The sequence below is a fragment of the Podarcis tiliguerta genome (assembly GCF_965153285.1).
Source record: "Podarcis tiliguerta genome assembly, chromosome: 1".
Classification (NCBI taxonomy): domain Eukaryota; kingdom Metazoa; phylum Chordata; class Lepidosauria; order Squamata; family Lacertidae; genus Podarcis; species Podarcis tiliguerta.
In genome coordinates, this window is record NC_139534.1 from 52,866,692 (window position 1) to 52,891,308 (window position 24,617).

A 24,617-nucleotide genomic window follows, 5' to 3' on the forward strand; every position below is an offset into this window, starting at 1 on the left:
CTTCACCAATGGGAGAAATCGTTGTGTCTCACTGGTCAGCTACTGCCTGCTTCATAGCTGGATAGCCACTGAACAGTAAAGTGCTGACCTGTGACCGTCTGCCTGCTTCAGTGGGTGCTTGGAACTCAAAGTATCACATGACAAGCAGAGTGAACTTCTTCAAATCCATCCACCACCAGCACTCCGCTCCCCCCCCCCCCCGCCCAACCTTAGACCACTACACCACTGGTTGGGGGAGGATGCTTGGCAGGTTGTCTTTTTTTCTAACCAAAGTGAAAAGCAGTGGATCAGGCACCAGATAGCAAAGTGAAGGGGGCAGGAGAAACCAATGTGTCATGGGAAGCATAAGTGTGGGGGCAGAGTGCATGCGAAAGAGAGAGGGAAAGCTTATTGAAAATGTCATCTCAGCGTGCTGCCATATTTTTGTTTTTTGGAAGGCAAATGCCGTGCTATGAATTTTTGAGAAAGTGCCTGAAAATAAAGTAGCAAATAACACAACTTCCTTATATAAACCTGTGATGAACCCACATTTATAATAACAGTTATGCATGCCTGGATTGAGAGGGTTCAGGGGTGCAGTGAATGAGGACTGGCTGAAGCTCTGTTTCCTTTCTAAGGAGGTCACTGGAAGTTTACTGGGATTTATAAATATTTGCAAATTTAAAGGTTGAACATAAGTGGAAATTCACAACAGACACTGCTCCTCACTTAGGTTATTGGAAAGCAGCTCCTAGGATCTTCAGAGCTCCCCATAAAGCCTATAGGTCTGACCTTTTTCCCAAATTGACTCAGTTTGAATTCAAAGCTCCAAGCTTAGCTCCATTTGCCCTTGACATTTGGCACTGATCTTAATATTGCCATACTTGAAGGAATGAATTACAAAGAGAGGCTCCAGCCTGAAACTGCTGAATTACAATTCATCAAGGCCATCAATTCTATTCAATTGTTTCCCTTCCCACTTCAGATGTTAATTAACTCAGCACTGTCAACCTGATTGTCACCTATCACTGCTTTGTAAAGGGTCACTGTGCTTATTTTGCATATATTTCAGCTCTAATTGTCATTATCTGTACTTTTTGCATTTCATCTGTCTCTGACCTCACTGCTTATAAATCCCCCTCTTACAATCTCTGTGTGTGCGTCTCTACGTATCTACATACATACATCTGCACCTGAGGATTACACTTCATGAATCTGATGAAGGGGACTGTAGCTCACAAACACTTGTGCCATAACTTTTTAGTTTTTAAGGTGTCACAAGATTCTTTGTTGTTTTTGCTGCAACAGACTAACACAGATACTCCTCTGGAAGTAGCAAAGCAAATGATGGCAGAAAAAGGCAACTAAAAGAATTCAGGAGATCAAGTATCTTTCTTGTAAATGAAGTAGTTTGATTTTATTTAATTTTTTTAGCTTAAAAAGAAGAAACATCAATGTCTTCTGAACAGAATTCACTAACGGCATGAAAAAGAGTGAATAGGAAAATATTATTCACTCCCACTCAAGATGTATACTGTAAACTAATCCACTGAAATGGATAAGAAGTGGAGGTTTCAGACAAACAAAGGAAAGAACCTCTTTGCACAAGGTATAATCAGCTTATGATACTGACTGACACAGGATGTTGTGATGACAACCAACATAAAGTTTTGTCAAAGGATTAGATAACAAATGAGGATAGAGTGGCTTACTACTCAGAACAGCCCAAAGTGCAACTCCTGTGTTTATTCGGAGTCAGTAGAGCTCTAACCACCAGTTACTATCAACAGTGAACATTAACTTCCTTCAGGCATCTGTCTGATGACTGTTCATAAACACAGCACAAAACAAGATGGACCAGTACAATTTATGCAGCATGGCAGTTATGCTCCTTTCCCTCTTGGTTCTGACCAAAGTACACCAATGAGGCCTTTGAAGCACCATGGACTGCAGCACAGAGAAGAGGAAAGGACATGGGTTTGGGAGGGGACGTCTCTCTACGAAGATAAATTGATTAGTTCTCTTACCAGTAACAGTGATGTTGAAGAAAACAGAATCACTGCCTGCATCACACACAAACTCCCCGGCGTCCTTCATCTGCACTGAAGGAATGACCAGCCGTCGGTGGGGTCCTTCACTCTCCAGCAGGAGGCAATCACTTTCTTCCACTTCTTCCCCATCCTTGTACCAGCACACGGGAGCGTCAGGGCGGGACAGCTCACAGGCCAGCACCACATGCTCTGCAACCTTGTAGGTATGGGCCTCCTCAGCATTGGAGCGAAGAGCCCTCACAGGAGGTTCTGTGGCAAGAAGAGACATTCTATAGATGGGGATCAGTAGAAAGAAACATGCCCTCTCCACCAACACCACACCAAAATCTTGGGAAGTAGAACAGAACCATATAAAATAGGGCTGGGGGACTCTGGACCCTTCAGATATTGTTGGACACCAGGGCTGTGTACACACCATCCATTTAACACACACGGCTTCCTCAAAAGAATAACGGGAACTGTAGTTTACCTCTCAGAGCTACAGTTCCCAGGATTCTTTGGGAGAACTTGTGTTCTCATCAAACCCTTTGCCAACTCTGTAATTTATACTGGACATATAATCTAGATTGCCTTTAAAACTGAGAAATTGTCAACAAAGTGTTTTGGAGGAGAAGCCATGTTTGTCTGCTGTGTCAAAAGCCACCAAGTTTTTGGGCACTGAAGAGAACTGATAATTAACAAAGCGAAGTCTCCCTAGATGACAAGATATATTCACTCAAGAGTTCTGAATCTGAAGTGGCTGAATTGCGTGCATTAAAGCTATTCAGCAAAGACCTTCAACAAAATTCAGTACAGGGCAGGAAAGTGTCATGGAACAGCCACAGAGAAGAGAGGTTCAGAAGAAATAACCAATGCTTACAAAGGAGAGAGATAAATAAGAAGTTCTCAACTACATGCTCAGAAACAATCGCTAATGACAAATAAAGGGGGCAGACTGAATCCTCTTTTGGTATCATTTAACTCAAACATGGCTATGAAAAGTTACAAAAAGACTGCATTGTCTTGAGTTTTAGAAGTGAAAGGCTCTCTAGCCTTAAGATTGAGGACCATTATTGGCCTTAAAATGCATGTCTGGGGAAAAACAACAAATCTCACACTGACCTGTAACAGTAACACTGAAGAAAACAGAGTCGCCACCTGCATCACACACAAACTCTCCTGTGTCCTGTACGCAAGCTGAGGCAATGACCAGCCGGTGATGGGATCCTTCACTCTCTAGCCGAAGTCCCTCACTCTCTTCCACCTCTTCCCCATCTTTGTACCAGAGCACAGGGGCATCAGGACGGGACAACTCACAGGACAATGTCACACATTCCAAGATCTGATAGGTATGATCTTCTTCCGCGTTGGAGCACACAACGTGCACGGGTGGCTCTGTGACAAAAAAGAAGTGTCACCTTCCTTGGAGGTTTATATGCAGTGGCTGGATGCTTTAGTTGAGATTCCAGCATTGCTGGGGGATGGACTAAAACTTCCCAATACAGGGTTTCCTTCAGATGTCTTCTAAAAGTCAGATAATTTTTTATTTCCTTGACATATGATGGGAGGGCGTTCCACAGGGCGGGTGCCACTACCGAGAAGGCCCTCTGCCTGGTTCCCTGTAACCTCACTTCTGGCAGTGAGGGAACTGCCAGATCTTCAGAGATGAACCTCAGTGTCCGGACTGAACAATGGGGGTAGAGACGCTCCTTCAGGTATACTGATGTCAGAGGTGCAAAGGGGAAGCATGGGGAGGCTTGCAAAGCCCTCTGCAATCCTCCCGCAACCCTCCTTTCCACCCACAATGTCAGAGGTGCAAAGCATGGGGAGGATTGCACAGGATGTTGCAAGTCTTTCTGAGGGGCTCCCTTTGCCCTCCTATGTCAGAGGTGGAAAGGAGCTGCACAGGGCACCTTTAAGGAGCAGTGCTGGGGGAGACAAGCTCTCACCTGTGATGGTGATGTTGAAGAAGGCAGAATCACCGCCTGCATCACATACAAACTCCCCTGTATCATGGATTTGTGCAGAGGCAATGACAAGGCGGCGGTGTGAGCCCTCACTCTCCAGCAGGAGGCGCTCACTTTCTTCCACCTCTTCCCCATCCTTGTACCAGCGCACGGGAGCATCAGGGCGGGACAGCTGGCAGGCCAGCACCACACGTTCAGAGTTTCGGTAGGCATGGGTCTCTTCAGCGTTGGAGTGCAGGATCCTTACAGGAGGGTCTGGGGGAGGGGAGGGAGAAGTGCACCATGAAAAGCCTATTACTGCCCCAGAGCCTGTTGCATCCCCACTCTAGAATTGGAAACGAACTCAAAAAACTGTGAGCTTAATAACAACAACAACAACAACAATAACAATAATAATTTATTATTTGTACCCAGCCCATCTGGCTGGGTTTCCCCAGCCACTCTGGGCGGCTTCCATAGAAACCAAAAATACACTAAAATATCACACATTAAAAACTTCCCAGAAGCCTTAAGATGTCTTCTGAATGTCAGGTAGTTGTTTATCGCTTTGACATCCGATGGGAGGGCATTCCACAGAGCGGGCGCCACTACCGAGAAGGCCCTCTGCCTGGTTCCCTGTAACTTTGCTTCTCGCAATGAGGGAACCGCCAGATGGCCCTCGGCGCTGGACCTCAGCGTCCGGGCAGAACGATGGGTGTTACACTGGGACGTGGGAGAGCCATCACTGCCTCTCCGTCTCACCTGCCTCGCAAGGTTGCTGCGAGGATAAAGTGGGGAGAACTATGCATATCACCTTGGAGGAAAGGAAGGGTGCACAAGGAGGCCTGCTTTCAGTGACAGAACCTCGTGCCATCATATCTCCCATTACTAAGAGGTCAGCTGGTTTAGAAGACAGAAAGATGAATTTGTATTTGGAAGACTTGGATTTCAAATGTCACCTTTGCCACAGACTCTTTGTTTGGCCTTGAGCAAGCCACTGTTTGTCAACTTCAGCTCTCCCATCTACACACAACAGAGATAACAGTGACCAATCTTGCAGGGTTGTTATGGAATGGGAATTTGCTCACTTAGCTAACAGTTAAAGTAATTTAGAAATTATAAATGCCATTAACATGTAGGGCTTGGACACAGAATGGCCCACATACAGATTCTGACTTTGCCATGAAACTCAAACTGCCAAGCCATTGGGCAAGTCTCCCTCTCTCAACGAGGGAGGGTGTTTGAAAAGTGTGAGAAGCTGCCAGCTCTGCAGGCAAACAGGGTGACATAACTGGGCTCCTGAGCCCCACAGGGGTGCCGCAGAAAGAATGTAGTTGGTAAAGGGACTCATGGACTCAAAAAGGTTGAAATCCTGTGCTTTAGGTCATTCACAGCAGCTACCGTATTTTTCGCTCTATAAGACGCACCAGACCATAAGACGCACCTATTTTTTGGAGGAGGAAAACAAGAAAAAAAATATTCTGAATCCAAGAAGCCAGAACAGCAAGAGGGATCGCTACGCAGTGAAAGCAGCAATCCCTCTTGCTGTTCTGGCTTCTGGGATAGCTGCGCAGCCTGCATTCGCTCCATAAGATGCACACACATTTCCCCTTACTTTTTAGGAGGGGAAAAGTGAGTCTTATAGAGCAAAAAATACGGTACTTCACTCAAGCTTCATTCCTAAGCTTTTGGGCCAACAATGCTGTTGAACAGGTTTCTTTTCTTTTTCTGGAATGGTGACCCCAGCAACTCAGTTGAGAAACAACGAAAGGGGAGAGGTGTGTTTGAAATAACCTTTGAAAATCTAATTGTGTGTTTGGAACAATGAAGCACCAGTAGACAATTTCAGAAAAGCTCAGCATTTCAAGTTTATAAAACAGTGATGGAGTGGTTAATTCAAGAGTGTGAGTGCTCTTCACGATAACCCCACAGCTATGCCCCTTCTCAGACTATACATTTTAAAAATGTATTTTTCCCCTCATATAACACACGCCATCTGCTTTGCTTAACATTCAGCCTGATTAAGACTTCTTGTGGACTCAAAAGCTTGCTCACTATTTTGTAACATTTTGGTTAAAGGAACTTCAAGGTTTTTTTCAAAATAAAAGATCCACTTTCAGCCTTAGTCATGCACACTAATGTAGCCTACATCTTCCTTGGCTTAACTTATTTAGTGAGTTTCTCTTGGTGAGAGGCCTCATTTATTTGACATGAGAAGGACTGACAAAGAGTGCCCCAAGAGATCACATTATTATTAATATTAATATTTCTTACCCTCCTTTCATTTAAGGTTGTAGGATGAATTAGAAAGCTATTTTAAAACACAGTATTAAAAACGGCTTTAAAAAAACAACAGTCACAATAATAGGGTGTGTCTCCTGAAAATCTCTCTCTCTCAGGCCAGGACAAAGAGGTGCATCTTCAGCATACAATGAAAACTACATAATGAAAGTGCCAGACACAGCTCTGTGCAGTATTGTTCCTGGTCTGCTACATCACTGTTGTAAAATCTTCTGCAACTTAGGTGCCAGAGTCCAAATGGCTGAGAAGAATGTTCCTACTCCTCAGAAAAAGGAGCTATGTAGTCTGCTATAGAAAAAAGATTAAAACCCTACCCCAAACTGAAACATGTGGCACCTTAAAGACAAGCTACTTAATTTTGTCATGAGATTTGATAGACAAGAGCCTATTTCATCAGAATCAGAATTAAAAATGGATATCCACCATCTTCATTGTCCATGCATTGGATGAAGCAGGCCTTTCCCTATGAATGCAGATATATATTCCTGTATTGTTTTTAAGTGCCACAAGTCTGCTTGTCATTTGTCCCCTTATCTGAGCCAGAAAAAAAGGTTGTTATCTATCTGATTCTTTGTACCAAGCTATCAAGGACTGAGCAGGGAGGGCATGTTCAGATTGTGGTGGCCCTTCATTTGGGGGAAATTACTGACCTGTAACAGTGACGTTGAAGAGCACAGAATCTCCACCTATGTCACACACAAATTCCCCTGCATCCTTCACCTGTGCTGCAGGAATGACCAGGTGGTGGTGTGGGCCCTCACTCTCCAGTAAGAAGCTGTCGCTTTCATTCACTGCCTCCCCATCCTTGTACCAGCGCACAGGAGCATTGGGGTGGGACAGCTCACAGGTTAGCACCACACGCTCTGTGACCTGGTAGGTATGGGCCTCCTCAGCATTGGAGTGAACAACCCTCACAGGAGGTTCTGCAACAGCAAAGAGTTACTATAATGGCAGAAAAGGTGGAAAATATTCAGAGGATGGAGCACATTTTCTGAATTGGGGGTGGAAAAGACTGGGCTGCAGGACAAACTCCTGCTGGGACCGGATGGCAGAAATCTCACAGGTGCCCCTTATTTTAAGGGACCCCTTTATTTTAATAGGTTAGACCTTATTCTAAGACCTTAATCTAGCAAGGGTTGCATAACTCTTTTTAGGCCCATAGGCACATTCAGGTTGTTGAGCAAACGTTGTGGGTACCACCCATTCTGGTCTCTTCTCCCTCCTCTCCCCTGGACTATTCCTCCTCCTTGCCCTGAGACAGAAAGAGAGAAGGTGCGCGCACACACAGTTATGTTTTCAAAGGGATCTTAGTAAAAGTCTGACCCCGTACAATTAATCTGAGCCTTGATAAGCACATAGAGTTGAAGAGGAAGTGGGAAAGAGTATCAGTCTTCCAATTTCCTCCTTCAGCTCTATGTAATTCGCTTTTCAAGGAAGGAATAGTTAACTATCCTAACCCGCCAGGGCCAAGGTGACAGTGTGTGGGTGGCCTCAGAGGTTTCACAGGTGTCAGGGAAAGACCTCAATGACACCCTTTTGCCCACAGCAGTGGCTCCATTGGTGACCCAAGTAGAACTTACACTAGCTGATCCTCAAAACTAGGCCAACTTCTTTTTCCTCCACTCACCATCCACAGTCACAGTGAAGCTGATAGCATCATCGCCTGCATCACATGTATATGTCCCAGAGTCCAAAGAGCAGACAGAGGAAATCAACAACCTGTGGATACGGCCTTCGGTTTGGACACCAACGCGACTATCATCCAAGGCCACAGGATTCCCTTCTTTAAACCAGTTGATGGGGGTGTCAGGTATAGAGACTTCACACTCCAGGAGTAGAGGCATGCCAGCTGTGAGTGTTCGGAGTCGCCTGGCCTCAGGCACTGGGGTGATATGTACCTGTGGGGCTGGGGAGACACAGCGTGTGAAACCTATGCAAAATGAAACATTAACTTCACAGACAGAACAGGTGATGCCACTTGAAAACACCAGGTACACCTGTGAGAGAAAACCTCTGTCCAGTGTCACATGTGAAAAGCACAGAAGTGACTACCTTGTGGTAATAAGTTGTGGTGATAACCACAAGAAATTGCTGGAATGGAAGAATCATCAGGATATCTGAATTTAAACACAACTCTGAGTGACAGATATGAAGCTTGTGTTGATTTGTTCCATCTTTCAACACAGTTGGTGCCAAGGCAATGGATCCATAGGCTTAATCCAACTGTTCATAATCTCCTTTACTCAGAAGAATATTGTGACAGTTCCTGCTTTAGTAACAGTGATTCAGATTAAAAGCCTTCCTTGGGTAATCCTTGTAAATAACTGAAATGCAATGGAAAGATCCTTTAATCATGTCACGCCTCATACACATATTATACAACAGCAGGTATGTTTATATCTATTTATGCACAATGAATTGTAGCCTTTATAGTATAGAAAAAACATTTTTAAAGGACAATAAAAATTAAAATGTACAGACAAGGCAAACAAGAAGACAAGCTTCCCATTTATTTTAATTGCTTAAACTGTCGCTACCTCTGTTTATCTGATTTTTTGCTTTGTTTTTGGATTGCTGTTTTACTTGTTATGCAATTGCAACTGATGTATTTTATGTTCAGTTGTATTTATGCATGCATTTATGTATTTTAGCTGTGCTATATGTTTTTAATCATATAGGGGAGATGCCTTGGAGGCCACAGAGATCTTGGAAATTAAATAAATACATAAGACAACATAAGTTATGACTGAGATTTTAGATTGGCTGAAATGTATTATGTGCAGGAGGACATCTTATCTACTAGTTTCAGCAAAACTGGATTGTGCCAATTTGGCTTTGGTTTGTGCAAAGACTAGTGCAAATCACAGAAACTCAAAATAAACAAATGCAATTCAGAGTAAACTGTCAGAGGGGTGTTTCAAAGAGATCTGATGCAAATGCCTTGAAGCCAGTTGTTGTCATTTACAGCTATAAAGATTCCAGCTGCAAGGAATCTAAGTGGAATAACAGCTGGCAGCTTGGAGGGCTAGACCACATATGGCACAGGAAATTCATGATCAGATCTCCTGCTATATTTTTTTGTTTTACTTGAAAATAGTTGCAAATGGGGCTCTGGTTTTGACTGGAACAGCAATACCTACAGAAGAGGTTTTTAAACCTTAACTTCCATGCCGTTATTTCCATCTAAATTCCATCTAAACTATTATTCTCACAGCAGAACAATTCATAGGCCCAACCTCTGTTCTTCTGCCATGGGTCCGTAGATGTTGTTGGACTATAATCCAAAGCAGGCCTACCCAAAGGTCAGGGATAAAGTCCAACAACATCTGGGGACCCAAGATTGAACACTGTTGCATATTATGGGCAAAGCACTCCTCTTTTCATGGGATGGTTGCTTGTATGTAATCATTTTAGGTACAGTCGACCAATTCCTAGTCCGCTACCTAGATCCAACCAAAGGCTCACCTTGTACACATAATGCAGCACATTCCTTCACACCATTAGCCTCAAATTGCACCTCAGACCCATTGGCTGCTAGCTGCACTCCTTTGATCCGCAAAGCATGGTCCAACCCGCTGTGTGTGATTTGGTACTGCTGTCCTTCTTCCCCCTCCTCCTCTTCCAGCCTTTTCCCATTGAAGGACCAGCAACCGCTCTGAGAGGCTGAAAGCTGCACTGAAAAAGTAGCATCCTCTCCAGCATGAACCTTCACATCTTGCAGTCCTTTTTGTATACGAGCCCTGGGAACTACAAAGGCGGACAGAGATGAAGGAAGTCAGCTCAAAATGGGTGAGGCATGCATGTATACACACACTCAACTGACACACACAAATGGGAAGAAAGGAGTTCAGATTGTGGAAGAAAATGAATAGGAGGCATTCAACTGTCTGAGGGTACTTCCAGATGGATAGTTATTGTGGAATTGGTGCTGCTCACATCTGAAGGTGGGTTTTTTGCAGGATGGGTTTTTTTGATGACGTCACCATCATCAAAACGATAGCTTGTATTTTTTATATATCTAATTTAGATTTCTGCACACTGTGAAAAATCCAATAAGTGAAAACAATCCATTATATATCACTGTTGTGAAAGCTTGTTAGCACATTTCTCATGGTGGGTGGTTTGTCACATCTGTGGTGATGCTTCAGTGGGTGGCTTGTATTGCCAGATTCCGCTACTGCAGTTTGCTCCTCACCTGAGCACAACCTAGCCATTTTGTTTAAGAGGCCCCAGTACCAGACAAAAGGCATGTACTTCCACGGATATGCCACATGCTGGAAGCAGGCCTGGTTTGAAGGAGATACCATCACAAGATCGCCACACAGTATATTGTGAATTGCCTAAGGTGGAGATAGTAATCACAGCACATACACTGAGCTTTAAAATAAAAAGGAATAGGGAGGTCTCAGACAAAAAAAAAAAAAATGGAAATGAGCATTCCCACCCACCCCCCAAAAAAGAAAGAAAACCACAAGCTTCCAAAGCTGACTGCAGGAAGCTCATACTAATAACAAACTTAGTTGGCCAAGGTGCTCCTGGAAGGAATTTTTTTTTGTTTGTTTCTACTAAAGATACTGGTTAGTTAGTAAGAAATAGCCTAGCTAATTTAGGTGCCCTGCTGAGCAAATATAAGCAGAAGGTAGCTGGACAGAGTAGTGGTCCTTCCCATTAAATGGTAAGGGTAGTCTAGCAGGCAGGTGGATCATCATGGCCCAGGAAAGCAAGGAAGTGGCAACACTTATAGTGTTTCCACAACTGCAGAGGCCAATGGCAAAGGACAGTGGAAGAAGAGAGTGACCAGTGGTTCAATAATAAAAGGTCATAGATCCTTGCAATATCCATGCTTGAGTATGGGACAGTGTCCAGTCACTATTAGGGGGCAGAGAGGCTTACCAAGGTGCACAGTGCCTGGGAATTCCACATGGCCACTACATCCATACTGATTGGCAGAACACACACGGAAACGGTAGTCAGCCTCCTGAGGCACACCATCGCCTGGAACTTCAACCATGCTGGCAACATCAGTGGTAAGGCAAGGCACCCACTCAGCTTCTCCTACTGCCTGCCTCTCAAGAATGTAACTACTTGGTGGGCTGCGGTGAACATCAGGTGGTGGGCACCAAGTTAGGAGGGCAGCATTGTTGCGTGACATGCACATCCTTGCTGCCACAGGTGCACTTGGTGGGATCCTCTTGGCACCTAGAGAAAATAATTAAATTCTATCAATTTTCCATCTTATTAACCTGGGGCATAATCCAGAGAATAGATAACTGATCAGCATCTGTCTGTCTGTCTATCTATCTATCTATCTATCTAGGGCCGCAGTTAGTGCACAAGCTTAAAATGATGCAAGGCACTCCTGTCAGATGACATTATACAACCAGCGCATCCTGTTAGTGCAATAGGACCCCCTCTTCCTCCTGCACTCTCCCTGAATCTGCTCCAGGTTATTGGGGGAACCCCTAGAACAGAGTTAGGGAGGGCCTGGAGGAAGAAGAGGAGAAGGGTACATGGTTCTCCAGTAACAAAGCTTGTGAGTTCGCCAAAACTACAAACTTGATCCTTAAGTTTAGAGGGGTCACAAGCCCATTCAGTACAAACTGGATACCATGAAGCCTCTTAGACAAATTATTTAACCTCCATCTTGTTAGGATTGAGTTTCAGTTCTAGCCCCTATCTAGGCCATAACTGGTTTGTGGCAATGTGTGTGCATCAAATAGCAATAGTCTTCTACAGCTCTTCATCACACGTGCACATGACAGAATAGACACTTCAATGTGATGTTGCCAACAGCATGTACGTTTACACAAATTCAGTTTACACTCTTAAAACCCAAAAAGTGGTGTCTTGGGAGGGAAGAAAATCGTCAATCTGCCTATCTGCTTGATAGACCTAGGGCCAAAATATACATTAAACAAAGCTGTGTGTCCTTTCCACAAAGTATGATTTTGTTAGTTTTTTCTGTTTTAAACAGAAAAGCAGTTCTGAGGCTGCAATCAAGAGTGGAAGAGAGATAGGGTGGCTTATTTAACCCTTGTCCTCCCTCCCCCATTCCAGAGCATGGGAATGAAGCTTGAGGGAATGGGAGAGGAACAAACACCTAGATAAAATATTAAGCAGCCCTTGCCGATTCCAACTACTTTTGCATGATCAATTGCAACCTCTGAAACTGTTAGCAAAACAAACCATCAAGGCAAAAAACCACACAATTGGGGCATACGTCAGGGAGCAGGGAGCAGCTTAGATTGTTGGACAGCAGGAAAAACAGAAAACAAAAACAGCTGCTGTCAGCAAAGCCTTCTATGTATGATTAATTTTGTTCCTGAGACGTTTCAAGTACAATAGATTTCAGCTGTAAAGTCTCACAAGTAGCTAGTTTGTAGCTTAGCTGCAATTTCTTTCTCTTGTGATTCTACAGCAATTTGATCCTCATTCTGGCATAGAGTTGCTGAGGGCTCCTCTAGACAACTTATTTATTGAGCATTCATCTTGATTTGCTTGCACAAAGCTTACATGGAGGTTAGATCATATCTGGTCTTATTTAACATTCATTCTAAAATGTTGGCAGGGTGGTTATACAACAATGATCATTGATCCTCCTATTCATCCTGATTTGCTTGCAGGGTGTTTACTACACAACTTTCCATTAATCATTCATTCATTCCACCTGCTTCAATGCAATTTACTGCCACTTTCCTAACACAAAAAGTACATTTTTTAAAAAAGCGGGTTCGTTGCACTCTGGTGACATAGCACTTTAACCTACTTTAATTGCACAAACCTAAATTTCACGATATGTGCTTGCATCCCTCCTGCAAAATATTGGCAGTCTGGTGACACCCTCTGAAAGGCAGAGTGTGACCTTTGAAGGGCTCTCATAGGAGAATGGATAAAAGACAGCATAAAACCAGAACCTGAGGTCAAAAGAGGGGTTGAAATGTGTTAGTCATTATTAGAATATTGGTTTAAATTTCTGTGGCAATTCAGTCATGACCCGACTCCACGTCATTCAGGGCAGTCTCAATCAGGCTGGATCCAGGCCTGGCCTACCAACTAGAACACTACAACATATTCCTGCATTGCAGGGGGTTGGACTAGATGATCCTCAGGGTCCCTTTCAGCTCTATAATTCTATGATTTTATTATTCGTTATGGGGGAATCTAGTTTGACTCTAGAGTGGGATATGTAAAACCTCTTTTCTGTGGGATATCAATTCCAATCCAGTCCAGGATGAAAGACAGGAAATAATAAACTTTTCCTTTAGTGAGGAAACTAACGATTGGAGTTTGTGTCAAAGGCCAAATGTAATGGGTTTTGTGGCTAGCTGAATGCTCCTTCTCCTGCTGCAACTAGCCCCATCTCTCCTCTCCACTCACATTTGACACGGAGCTGTGCGGAGGTCTGCGACTCGCCCGCCGTGAAAGTGATGACCCCAGCATCGTGCCGTGTTACGTGCACCAGGACCAGAAGATGGGTTTTGCCAAAGCTTCTGATGAGGGTATGGGGTGCCTCCACCAGTTCCTGGCCATTACGGCCCCAACTCGGTGCCTCCACAGGTTCCCGCGTCTCCACGTAGAAGGCGGCATTCTCCCCTTCCATCACATCCAGCTTCCGCGGCAACCGCTTCACAATCAGACCTGAAGAAAGAGTTTGGACAGTTAGCACAGAAAGAAGAGCCTCTATCATAGCCACACATGACTCCAAAACTCTCCTCACCTTGAACTGACAGCTCCCCAACGCTGCGGCCCTTGCCCTCCATCTCACACAGATAAATGCCATCGTCGTCAGCCCGGGCATCCCGCACTGTCAGCCGCCTCAACAGGCCCTGTTCCTCCATCAGGTACTTGGGGCTGGGCTGCAGGCGCTTGTCTTCAAGATACCACGCTGTAGGGATGGTCTCCAGAGGCACTTGGCACTCTAAGACTGCATCCTGGCGCTCCAGCACTTCCACATCCACCAATGGTGCCTGGAACCGCAGTCGGGGTTCTGTGAGAAAGAGATAAAGACAGACCTGAATGTATGTGGAAACCTGAACATAAGAAAAGGACCATCTCCACAGAGACAACTGAAATCTTCAGGGTCCCAGAGCTGAGGAAAAGAGTCAGGGTGCTGGGATCCAGAAAATATCAAGCTTCTCCCTAACAAAGGTCCATTCCTTTGTTGTTGCCACAGCCCTCCTGCCTCAGCCCTCTGGCTTCCTTGTGTTTTGTTTCACAACCAACACAACTGATATTTTCTCCTCTCCATTTGGCTGGGCTCCTACTTCAACCATCAAGCACATTTGCAGCCCAGAAACCCCTATCTGGTTCTTCTTTCTAGAGCTTGGGAAGACCAAAGAGCTGAGCACCACGTCACATTTTCTTGGTGTTGTGATACCCACTGACCCCCCCCCCCACCCATCATGAAAAAGTGTCTGTAACTAGTTTATCTCTTTGGGGCTTTGCCACATGGAATAATCAGTAAGATGAACAGAGGCGTTAATGAATACTGAATCTCAACATTTACAAATGCACAAGGCAGTTTTAACAAACATGATAGTAATCTCCCCGGCCTATGTTCTTTCTAGAATATTTTGTCATCAAACCTTGAAAGGGAATATGAATGTGAGGGTTTAAACATAATTGTTTTAACAAGCACTAATGGTTATCTCCTGCCCACATTCTTTCTGGAATGTTTTGCCATCAAACTGAAAAAGGGACTAGATAAACATGAAAGGTTTAACTCAATTGTTTGTAAAGCTGCTGTGGGGCCCTGAGGAAAGGTACTGAGGAATATTCAGCTAGTACCTGCCCTTCCTTTGCCTGCAGAATTGGGAAGCAGAATTGGAATGTAGAATTGTGGGGAGGGCAGCCAGGTTCTCCTACCAAGGGTTATTCTGAGAAGTGGCAGAGTGCTAAGTGGGTGGCATGTGGTATCTATCACACTGAACCTCTTTGCTGTCAGCTATCCGGGTCCCAGTGCAAAGGGACACCTGCCACCCACACAGCAGCCCAAGGGAATGCAACACAGAGATGGAAATGTGGGAAACAGCAAGGGCAAATTGCTCTGGGAAGAACAGGCAGGGGTTGCTTTGATGGCACAGCTGAGCTCAGTGATTAATTTCAGGACAAAAAGACGCCAGGCTCAAGTCAGTCTGGAAATAATATCCTTTGTCTGGAAGTCCTTCCCCTTAATCTCCAATGCATGGGGTTTCTATAAGGTTACTCAGTGATAAGATTAATATACTTTGCACCCAACTGGTAAGAAGTTTCATCTTTTCTCATAGCAGCACTGGATTTAGGGCGGTGTGGGTGGTTCCCTTGCACAGGGCGACAAGCTGAGGAGGCGCAAAATAATAATAATAATAATAATATTGAGAATATCTATTTTAGAAGTAACTGTTGCAAAATGAATTATTGTGAAAAGATGAATTATTTGGGAGGGGGGCCAAAATTTGTCCTTGCTCAGGGCACCATATTACCAAAGTCCACCCCTGCTCATAGCTCAGTGGAAAAGTATGTGCCTTGCATCCAGAAGGGCTCTGACTCAATCACCCGGAATCTCCAGTGCTTTTTTTTTTAATAAAAAGGTGCCAGAACTCACCATGAACGCCTCTCTTGTTCTCTTATAATGGCAAAGGCCCCACCTGGGAGGTGTTGGAACTGAGTTCCGGCAAGTTCCAGCTGAAAAAAAAGCCCTGCCCCTGTTTAAAATCCTGGGAAACTGGTTCTAGTTAGGGCAGACTGTTCTGAACTAATGGCCTCTCTCTGTATAAGGCAGCACCCTATATTCTTATTCTTATTATTTATTAAATTTGTATATCGCCCTTCATCCAAAGATCTCAGAACTGAGAACAGATGTCAGGACTGAGGCCTAGCAAAGATTAAGCCCTGGATGAGAAGACATTAAGACAGATAACAACAAATAATCATTTAAAATGTGTGTCATGTTTTAAAGGGAATTCCCCCTAGAAATAATGTTCTGGTTGGTCCAGGTCAACACAAGCAGTGAGGTGGTAAAACTAATCCTGACTGAGCCACTTCAGTCAGGCAAACCCCCACCTCTCCCACACCCAAAGAAAGCTAGCATTTCAGGGGAAATGCCAGGCTGTAACACTTTTCTATCATGTCCCATTTTCTATGAGCAAAGAATGCTTTATATAGTCTTTATGGTTTTATTGCTGTAAACTGCTTTGATTTTTTAAAATTATATAGCAGTATGCAATTTTAAATAATAATGATGATGATGATGATAAAATAAACATTTAATTCAATCTGAAGGGGTACAGTCAGGGAACAGTTGTACTGCCTCATCTACTATTTGCTTAATCTAGGCTTTAAACAATCTGTTTCCCTTCTGTTTACCAGCATGCCACAATAACTTATTCAATTTATTATTAATGGGCCACAGTTGGCCTACTCAGTTCCTCTGTACAACTAGCCATCTCTCTTTCTCTGCTTCTTCTGAGGGGATTTTTTCATTCCATCCTTTATCCACTCAGGCTCCCGTCCTGACAGATGTTTCAACTATTTAAAAACAAAAAACAACAACACGAATGCAGGCACTTCAAACTCTCTGGGTAACATGTTCCATTGCGTGGCTATTCTTATGGACAGAAAAACCTTCCTGGTATTCAATCTCTCACCCCTGCTCCCAGCCCCCGCCTTGTAAAGCCCATTTCTCATCTTGCCTGACCCTCAGTAGGTTCAGAGAACAGTTGGTTCATTTCTTATTAAGGACAGCCTTTGACGTATAACTGAAGCCTGTTATCATGCATCCACCTCCCAGATTCTGCTCTCCAGGCTAAACAAAAGTGCACAACTCAGCAGAGCCTTTATCATCATCTCCCTTGATCTCCTTGGAACCCTCTTCAAAATTAAGGGCTTCAAGCCATCAAAGAATGGGCCCGTCCATAAATGCTGTCACACTTCGAGAAACTTTTTTTTTAAGCACACCCTCCTTTCTCCCCCTTGTCACACTTTGCCCTCATTTTAGCCAATATGACATGCATTAGTATGAATTGTCCCATACCAGTCCACAAATGTCCAGGGGTGGCCAGCAGCTTCTACAAGGAATTCTTACTTCTGCTGCGGCAGCACCAAGAACTATGGGCAGCCCAAGGCCAAACATAGCCCAATTTCCAGGTCTGACAAAGAGTGGGCTGTTGTTGACCCTGGCACTGGCAGACCTTTCCCATCAACATCCTTTCAGAGGCAGAGGTCTAGTTCAGCAGCAGGACAAAACAGTAAAAACCACTTCAAACCGCAGGTGGAAGATCACATGACTAAATGCTCATAGCACTGGATTAAACCCGGTGGAGGCCTCTAGGGCCTAGGCAGTTGAACGGGGGGTGGGGTGGGGGGCCCACAAATTGTGTCCTAATATGTTTTTGTAATTTCCTTTCAAAATCAAATCAATATTATTTTGATCTGTTTTCACGGGGCCCCTAAAAGGCATAGGGCCCATAGGCCAGTGCCTACTTAGTAATCCGGCACCGAATGCTCATCCATTTTTATTTTTTAAATGGATTTAGTAGCAAGCTGGACATTAATTTTTCAGCTTGACATCTTGGGTTGTATGTGCAATAGAGGAGGACTCAGTCCTGCAATCCCCACCTACAATCCAGGAGTATTTCCACCTCATCTGCCATTGTGTAACTAGGCCTCACTATCCTGCTAGCCAGCAAACAAAATCTCCTTCAGTTCTCTGAGCCACCAAGAGCCTCCTTCACTCAAAAAATTGAGTAGAATCCATGGGTAAAAGAGGGGATTGTGCCCATTGCCTTCACACACACACTCAACTTCTATGTGTTGATCAGTAATTCTGGAGAGAAATCCCATGGGTTTATAGCTTGTAGGCACATAACTCCGAAGATTTGTCAATGTGCAGTTGTTGCTAAAAAGGCTACAGTTCAAGTGAGCAGGCACAAAAGCTGCAGATATTATCCTACCCCCCTGCCCCACCTACACACACCTCTTGATTACTTGAGTAATTTCTGTACACATTCATTGTATGTGTAAAAAGGGCTATAGTTCTTTTTGCAAGATGGAAGAATATCCTGCCAAGTTATGTTCTAGGACCGCTATCTCACATGCCATGTCTCCTCCTTCCGGATGGGAAATATTTCATGTTCAGCCCTGCACTTGGCATTTGACCTGGTCTCTCTGGCTACTACCCAAACTACTCAGCACTTCATAGGCACTGTCAGTGGCGAGTGGCATACACTCCCCATTCCTGGCAAGGCTTCCAGGAATGTCCCAGAAGGGTCACCCAGACACCTCAGCATAAAAGCAGACAACAAGCAGGGAGCAGTACCCACCACGTTTACAGTGGCCTTTGAGTCTGCTACTGTCTCTCAGGCCCAAAAGAGAAGGCCATAGGAGTTCCACATGAGACCGCTTTGGCTCCAGGCCTGTCCCCCCTCTGGCAAGTGAACTGCCAACTCTGGAGCTTGTACTTCTTTATTGCATCACGGTTCTTATTTTACATAATAAGCTGTCTGTACTCTCCCAGCCTGGAGCAATTGGCTGCTTGGTTCATCATTCTCATTAGGGCAAGGGTGGATCAGAGGTCATGCAGGCATAATGGGTTCCATAATCTAAGACCAGGCCCTCCAAGTGTCCCTGTTTTCCAGAGACATTCCCAGATTTACAGAAGCCGTCCCGGTTTCTAATTTGATCCCAGAATGTCCCACTTTTCTTTAGGATGCCCCTATTTTCATCAAAGAAATGTAGGAGGGTATGGATATATGCTATCCCCATAGGCAGCCCTGTATAGGGAAGGGTTGTTTTTTTAATGTTTTATATTTTATTATGCTTTTATGTATGTTGGAAGCTCCTCAGAGTGACAGGGGCAAACCAGTCAGATAAGCGGGGAATAATAACAACAATAATAATAATAGAATAGGACATCTCTATTTTCATCAGAGAAATGTTGAAGGGTGTTTTTTTAAAAATGTTTTATGTTTTATTATGCTTTTATATATATTGGAAGCTCCTCAGAGTGATAGGGGCAAACCAGTCAGATAGGCGGGGAATAAGAATAAGAATAATAGAATAGGACATCTCTATTTTCATCAGAGAAATGTTGAAGGGTGTGTAAGAGGAAGGGTTTACTTTTAACTCAAAACTCAGAATTTATGCTGTAACACCCACCACTCCACCCTGTCTCTGCTTTTCTACAACCTCAAGGGGTTGTCCTACCTCTAATACTTTAATCCTGTTGAAAACAGGCTCCCCTGTTTTCAACTAGATCAACTCCTTCTTCTGTCCCTTAGAGGCGCCCATAATTGTTCAGGCTTTGCCCTCCCACATGCCAAGCGCCCTTCTCGTTCTGACTCCTGGATTCAGACACCCACCCCTCTGTCCCCCCTCCCCACAGTGTACGCACCTTTGACATGGAGGCTCACAGCGCTGAGTGTCTGGCCAGCAGTGTTGCAGGCTGTGCATACATAGAGGCCACAATCCCGAGCTGTGCAGTATAGCACCTTGAGGATAAAGTAGCCCTCCCTGTCCTCGTAGAGCAGGTGTCTCCTTCCGGGGGACAGGACCATCCCATCCTTCTGCCAGACGATCTCCGGCTTGGGCTTCCCGGTTACATAGCAGCGAAACTTGGCGTGCTTCCCTTCATTGACGGTAAAGGCCTTTGGCGTGGGTGGGCTAGGAAGCACTTCTCCGTTTTGCCTGGATTCTGACGACACCTTTTGCCCAGGATGATGCCCCCTCCACTTTTCATCTTGTGTCTCCAGCTGCTTCTTGAAATGGCTGTTCTGGGGTGTAAATGCGTCACTGTGGGGAACACATGCTACAGAATCCACCAGGAGCACAGCTGCAGCCATGGTTTCTCCAAAACTGTTCTGTGCCCGGCATACATAAACACCGGCATCTGGGAGACGGGTGTTATAGATGTGCAGAGAGTGCCAGTCACCAGTCTCTCTGCCCACTTTGTAATGGCTGCTCTCAAAGATGTCTGACAGTTTCCACCCATCCTTTTCCCACTCAAGCTCCCCCGAGACCCTGCAGGCAAAGGTCACATCCTCTCCCCTGGTCACGCGTACAGAGACCGGCCTATTCAGGAAGACCGGAGGTTGAATGTCAAGCTCTCCTTTGGGTTTCAGCTCTGCTGCCTCCACTTTGAGAGTAGCAGCTGCGTAGGTTTCACCCACACTGTTCTTAGCTTTGCACACATAGCGCCCGCTGTCCGCTGGACCAGCCTGATACACCAGCAGGCTGTACGCATCCCCATCAGCCTCCACCAGCATCCGCCCTGATGGTAGGTCCAGCACAGAGCCATCCTTCTCCCAGGCGACGCTGGGACGTGGCTCACCAGCTACCTGCCATTTCAGGACCGCATTGGTGCCACTCGGCACTGTAAAGGTACGGGGGTAGGTGAGAAATCGGGGAGCTCCCCCAAAGGCGTCCATGGTTGGCACACTCGGGATACAGCTGAGGCCAGGGACCTACAGAGATCAAGAAAGAACCATTGCTGGAGAAGCTGGGGTGAAGGACGGGGAAGGAGACCTTCCCTGCGATTCAGCTCACTCAACCCAATGGTGATGTTAAAGTGGATCAGAACTCAGTTTGGCAAGCAGGCAAGTGGCCATGCGATCACTTATCCTACCCATATTTTTATCACACTGCTATCCAACCTTTCTTCAGCAGCCAGTGAAGCTATCACATGGCAGATGGAGGCCAGAGGCATTCAACCCACCCATGCTGCTCTCACCACCACTGGCTTCCTTTGGTTGTGCCTCCAGGCCAATCCCACCAGATAATCCCATTTTGTACCAACCTGCTTCAGTGATGCTGGCCCTTTTGTGCCCTGTGCTAGGCCTGTATGGTTTAGGTTAGCCTGTAGGGAATTAATGAGCAGAAGGTTTCTGCTGTAAGTAGGACAGGGTACTGGACTACCTTCTGGCCCCTATGATTCTGTGGGCAGGTCCTCTGGACAAAATAAGATATCAACAAATGTTCTTTGGGCAGGCGGAGTCCATCAAAATCTCCCCTTGCCCTAATCTCAGCAGCTGCTCCATGCTGGCAGCAGGCCAAGGTCAGGGGCAGACACATGGTCTCGGTGTGCAATTCTACGCCTCCTGAAGAGGTGACCCTTTTTCCTTTCTGCAGTTGCACCCACCATGAAGTGCTGTCCTATCAGACTTTTATTCTGCTCTCTCTTTGGACATCTCAAGATACCGTAGCTCACACATACCGTATAATGTATATGTGTCAATCAGAGGGGAATGAATGGAGAGACAGGGCTACATTGCGCCTTCTTTTTATGGGTATTCATAGAAATCTGGGAAGAAGCATCATGTATACATGCAACTCTATTCTGCCCCCCCCCCTTCATGACCCCAAGACACACAAGTCATGGGAGGGAAGACCCAGGATTCCCCAATCTGGTCCAGGATGGCTATGAGACAGTTGCAATGCCACCAGTCCATGAAGATGGGGATGATCATGTTAAATGAGACTGATTATTCCTTCATCCAACGTATCTCTAGTGTTTTTGCCATCCACCAACTATAAAGTAGGTCAGTATTATCATCCACACAGTGTGGGAGGGGAGGGGGTGGCTGAGGATAGTGGATTCTCAAGGACCACTCAGAAAGAGCATAGAGTCTGAGGCGAGATTTGAACTGGGCACCTCACAGCTTGCTTTCTGTGCCCAAACACCACGCCAGCCCCCAGAGGGCCCGCAATATGCATTCCTGCCCTATCCTGTTCTGTGTAATGTTTCACTGATAACAGGCTGACACCCCATGGAGGGAGGGAGAACATTCCAGAGAGCCTTCTCTTTTCCTCCAGCTCTCACTCAAAAGGCTCCGGTTTTCTGTGTGAACATCCTCTTCGCACAGAAGGAGCTGGGGGATGAGAAGAGAATGTCTGTGTGCTGTGTACTAGAGTCAGTGGCAGGGACAGGATGGAGAGAAAGGGTTTGCTTCAAAGCAAGGCTCTGGGTTATTATCATCACCTTGAGCATGTACACACACTGCCACCATCTCCAGGCTTCAGGTTAGCCAGGCTCTTGGTGCTGTGGTTTCTGCTGGTATCCCAAAGCCAGCCCCAATACTTTCTCATCTGATTCATCCCTCAGTAACTAGGATCTTGGAGGAGCCATCACCACTCACAGCAGCTCCAGAGTACCACTGCCGCCACCATAACTTTGCCTCCCTCCAGCTCCTTCCCCTTTATCCCCACCATGACACTTACCTCGTAAGGGGCTGTGAGGGGACCGGCCTGCCTTCCTTCCGGCATCCACTAACCTCAAGCCACCTTGTGCATCCACTTTACGACTGCCCCACTCTGTCAATCGATCAGCTCCTCCTCCTCCAGTCAGACGATTTCCACTTGCCCATCCATCCATCTATCCTCATGCCAGCTGCTCTCCTTCGTTCTTCTCTCTCTTTCTGTACCACGGCGCCCCAGACTGGGCATCCCTGCTGCCGGTCTGCCAATCCTGCACCACTTCCCCACACACCTACCCCCTGCCCCTCACATACTGTGGGTCCCTGGCCTCCTCCTCTGCTGCCCTGCTCACCAGGCGTCTGAGAGCAGCGACTCGACGTTACAAATGCCTGCAGCTGCTGTCCCCAAAAATACCCTCTGATGACATGGCTGGGCTGATAAGCGGGGGCTGGGGCTTGGCTAAGTATAGAGCCCAGCAGGGAGGAGCACAAAGGCATCCCTCAGCCCTGGAGCTGCCTCAGGCAGAACCCACCTCAGGGGAAGGGGAGAAAAGGGTCACCATGGCCTCAAAGCAGGGTAAGCCACCCCTCAGGATAAGCCCTTCCCCCACAGGCTGCCTTAAATTTTGGTTCTTGTCACACCGCAAGAGTGACTGGCTTAAAACGCTGGGCAGGAGGTCTGGCATCAGCACCTGGTACTCCAGGGCAGCTGCTGGGACCCCAGAGCCCTTATAGGGCCCGCCAGCATCAACACCTGTCCTCCACATGAGGCAACTGGGTTTGCCAGCCTCCATCTTAATTTCCCCAATGCACCAAGGTGACACTATGTTGGACATTCCAGGGCATTGTGGGAAATGGAAATTTAGAGGGCTGTAAGCCTGAAGGAGCCTATCAGCAAAAAGCGGGTGGGGGCACAAGAGGACACTTCGACTGGGGACCCCTTTAACCTGGAGCCGTCTCTGCTGCTGGATACTACTTTGGAAGTAAAATCAGAAACCAGGCTACAGCGCTGGAAAGTATTTTATCACTGAAGACTGGAATGGGGAGGTGACAAAGGATATGGCAACATCAGCCAAAAGAGAAGCAGAAGGTCACAGGAAAACTCAATATTCTCTCACTGCCACCATTTCAGCAAGTACTGAGCTGTTAAGTTGTTTTTCTCCCCATAAACTGCATTCTTCATTTGCTTTCCATGTTACAAATATTATCAACAAACAATACTGGTGCCATTTAAACGCACGCATCATTTTCAGGATAATTTGCAACTTTCCCCATTTCCCAAGAGCTTGGCTTCCTTCTTTCCCAGGAGGGAACAACTGGCAGCCTGCTCTCAGCTGAGAGGTTAAAAAAGAAAAGAATGGAATCCAGGGTGGGGGCCTGAGAAGGAAGGAGCCATAGATCCTGCAATGAGGAACACATAGCAGTGGTGGAGAGGTCAGTTTACAACAACCTCTGCCAACCTGTTGCCCTTCAGATGTGCTGGCTAGGGCTGATGGGAGTTGTAGTCCAGAACATCTGGAAGACATCAGGTTCGTAAAAGCTGGCTTATGCATTTGACAGAATTAAAGGGGGAACTTCCCCTCTGAACTGTGCTATAAAAGGCTCAAGTTCGGGGCTTACATGTCGTAATGCAATTCAAAAAATAAACAAATCCCCATACTTAAAAAACAAAACAAAACCTGTCAGCATACTGCTGAACTGTAACAGAGATGGGGATGAATTCATTAGCTTGCTCAGAATGCCTTGGGATGTGGCAGACCCTCCTTCCTTAGAGATTTTAAAGCATAGACTGGGGAAACAGCTGTCAGGGATGAGGCAGTGGCTTTCCTGGATTGGCTGAGGGTTGGACTAGATTATCGCTGAGGTCCCAGCTACATGATTCTAATACCTACCTATACTTAGAAGTCAGACACTATTTATTCTGCTTCATGTAAACTGTTCCAACTGATGCTGTTTTGTTGAGCACCGGGAAGTTAGGCCTGTACAGGGCAGAAAGGGTCTTCCCTGGATTTCTGAAGAAGGTGAGAGGGTTTTGTGATACAAATCCAAGATGACCCCTGGGCTGTTTGAACATGAATACTGCCAAGAGATTGAGCTACTTATTCTATAACACAGCATGACACCCACATGACACCCATTTCAGTTGCCACCCTCTTTCATAGAGCCAGATGGGCATACATAACTAGAAACAAAGT

The 24,617-nt window shown here is 45.7% G+C and overlaps 1 protein-coding gene across 18 annotated transcripts in view; it reads right to left on the reverse strand.

The window, feature by feature from the left end:
* Nucleotides 1-22,815, reverse strand: part of OBSL1 (obscurin like cytoskeletal adaptor 1) — a 64,280-nt gene extending 41,465 nt beyond the window's left edge. For 3 of the 18 annotated variants that reach the window (XR_014508447.1, XM_083428975.1, XM_083428967.1), the window contains exons 1-11: nt 22,448-22,815; nt 19,626-20,694; nt 13,974-14,243; nt 13,634-13,894; nt 11,150-11,455; nt 9,722-10,003; nt 7,884-8,162; nt 6,907-7,179; nt 3,959-4,231; nt 3,132-3,404; nt 2,007-2,279 (exon numbers count right to left, since the gene is read on the reverse strand). Coding sequence is in view for 11 of the 18 variants with exons in the window: in XM_083428975.1 (XP_083285101.1) it covers nt 2,007-2,279; nt 3,132-3,404; nt 3,959-4,231; nt 6,907-7,179; nt 7,884-8,162; nt 9,722-10,003; nt 11,150-11,455; nt 13,634-13,894; nt 13,974-14,243; nt 19,626-20,694; nt 22,448-22,492 (3,604 nt within the window). In the remaining 7 variants the exon portion in view is untranslated. Of the gene's footprint in view, nt 1-2,006; nt 2,280-3,131; nt 3,405-3,958; nt 4,232-6,906; nt 7,180-7,883; nt 8,163-9,721; nt 10,004-11,149; nt 11,456-13,633; nt 13,895-13,973; nt 14,244-15,494; nt 15,526-16,600; nt 18,109-19,625; nt 20,695-22,447 lie in introns of those variants that run through there. The other 15 variants (XR_014508450.1, XR_014508451.1, XR_014508452.1 and 12 more) reach the window with 11 other exon arrangements.
* Nucleotides 22,816-24,617: the final 1,802 nt, after the last annotated feature.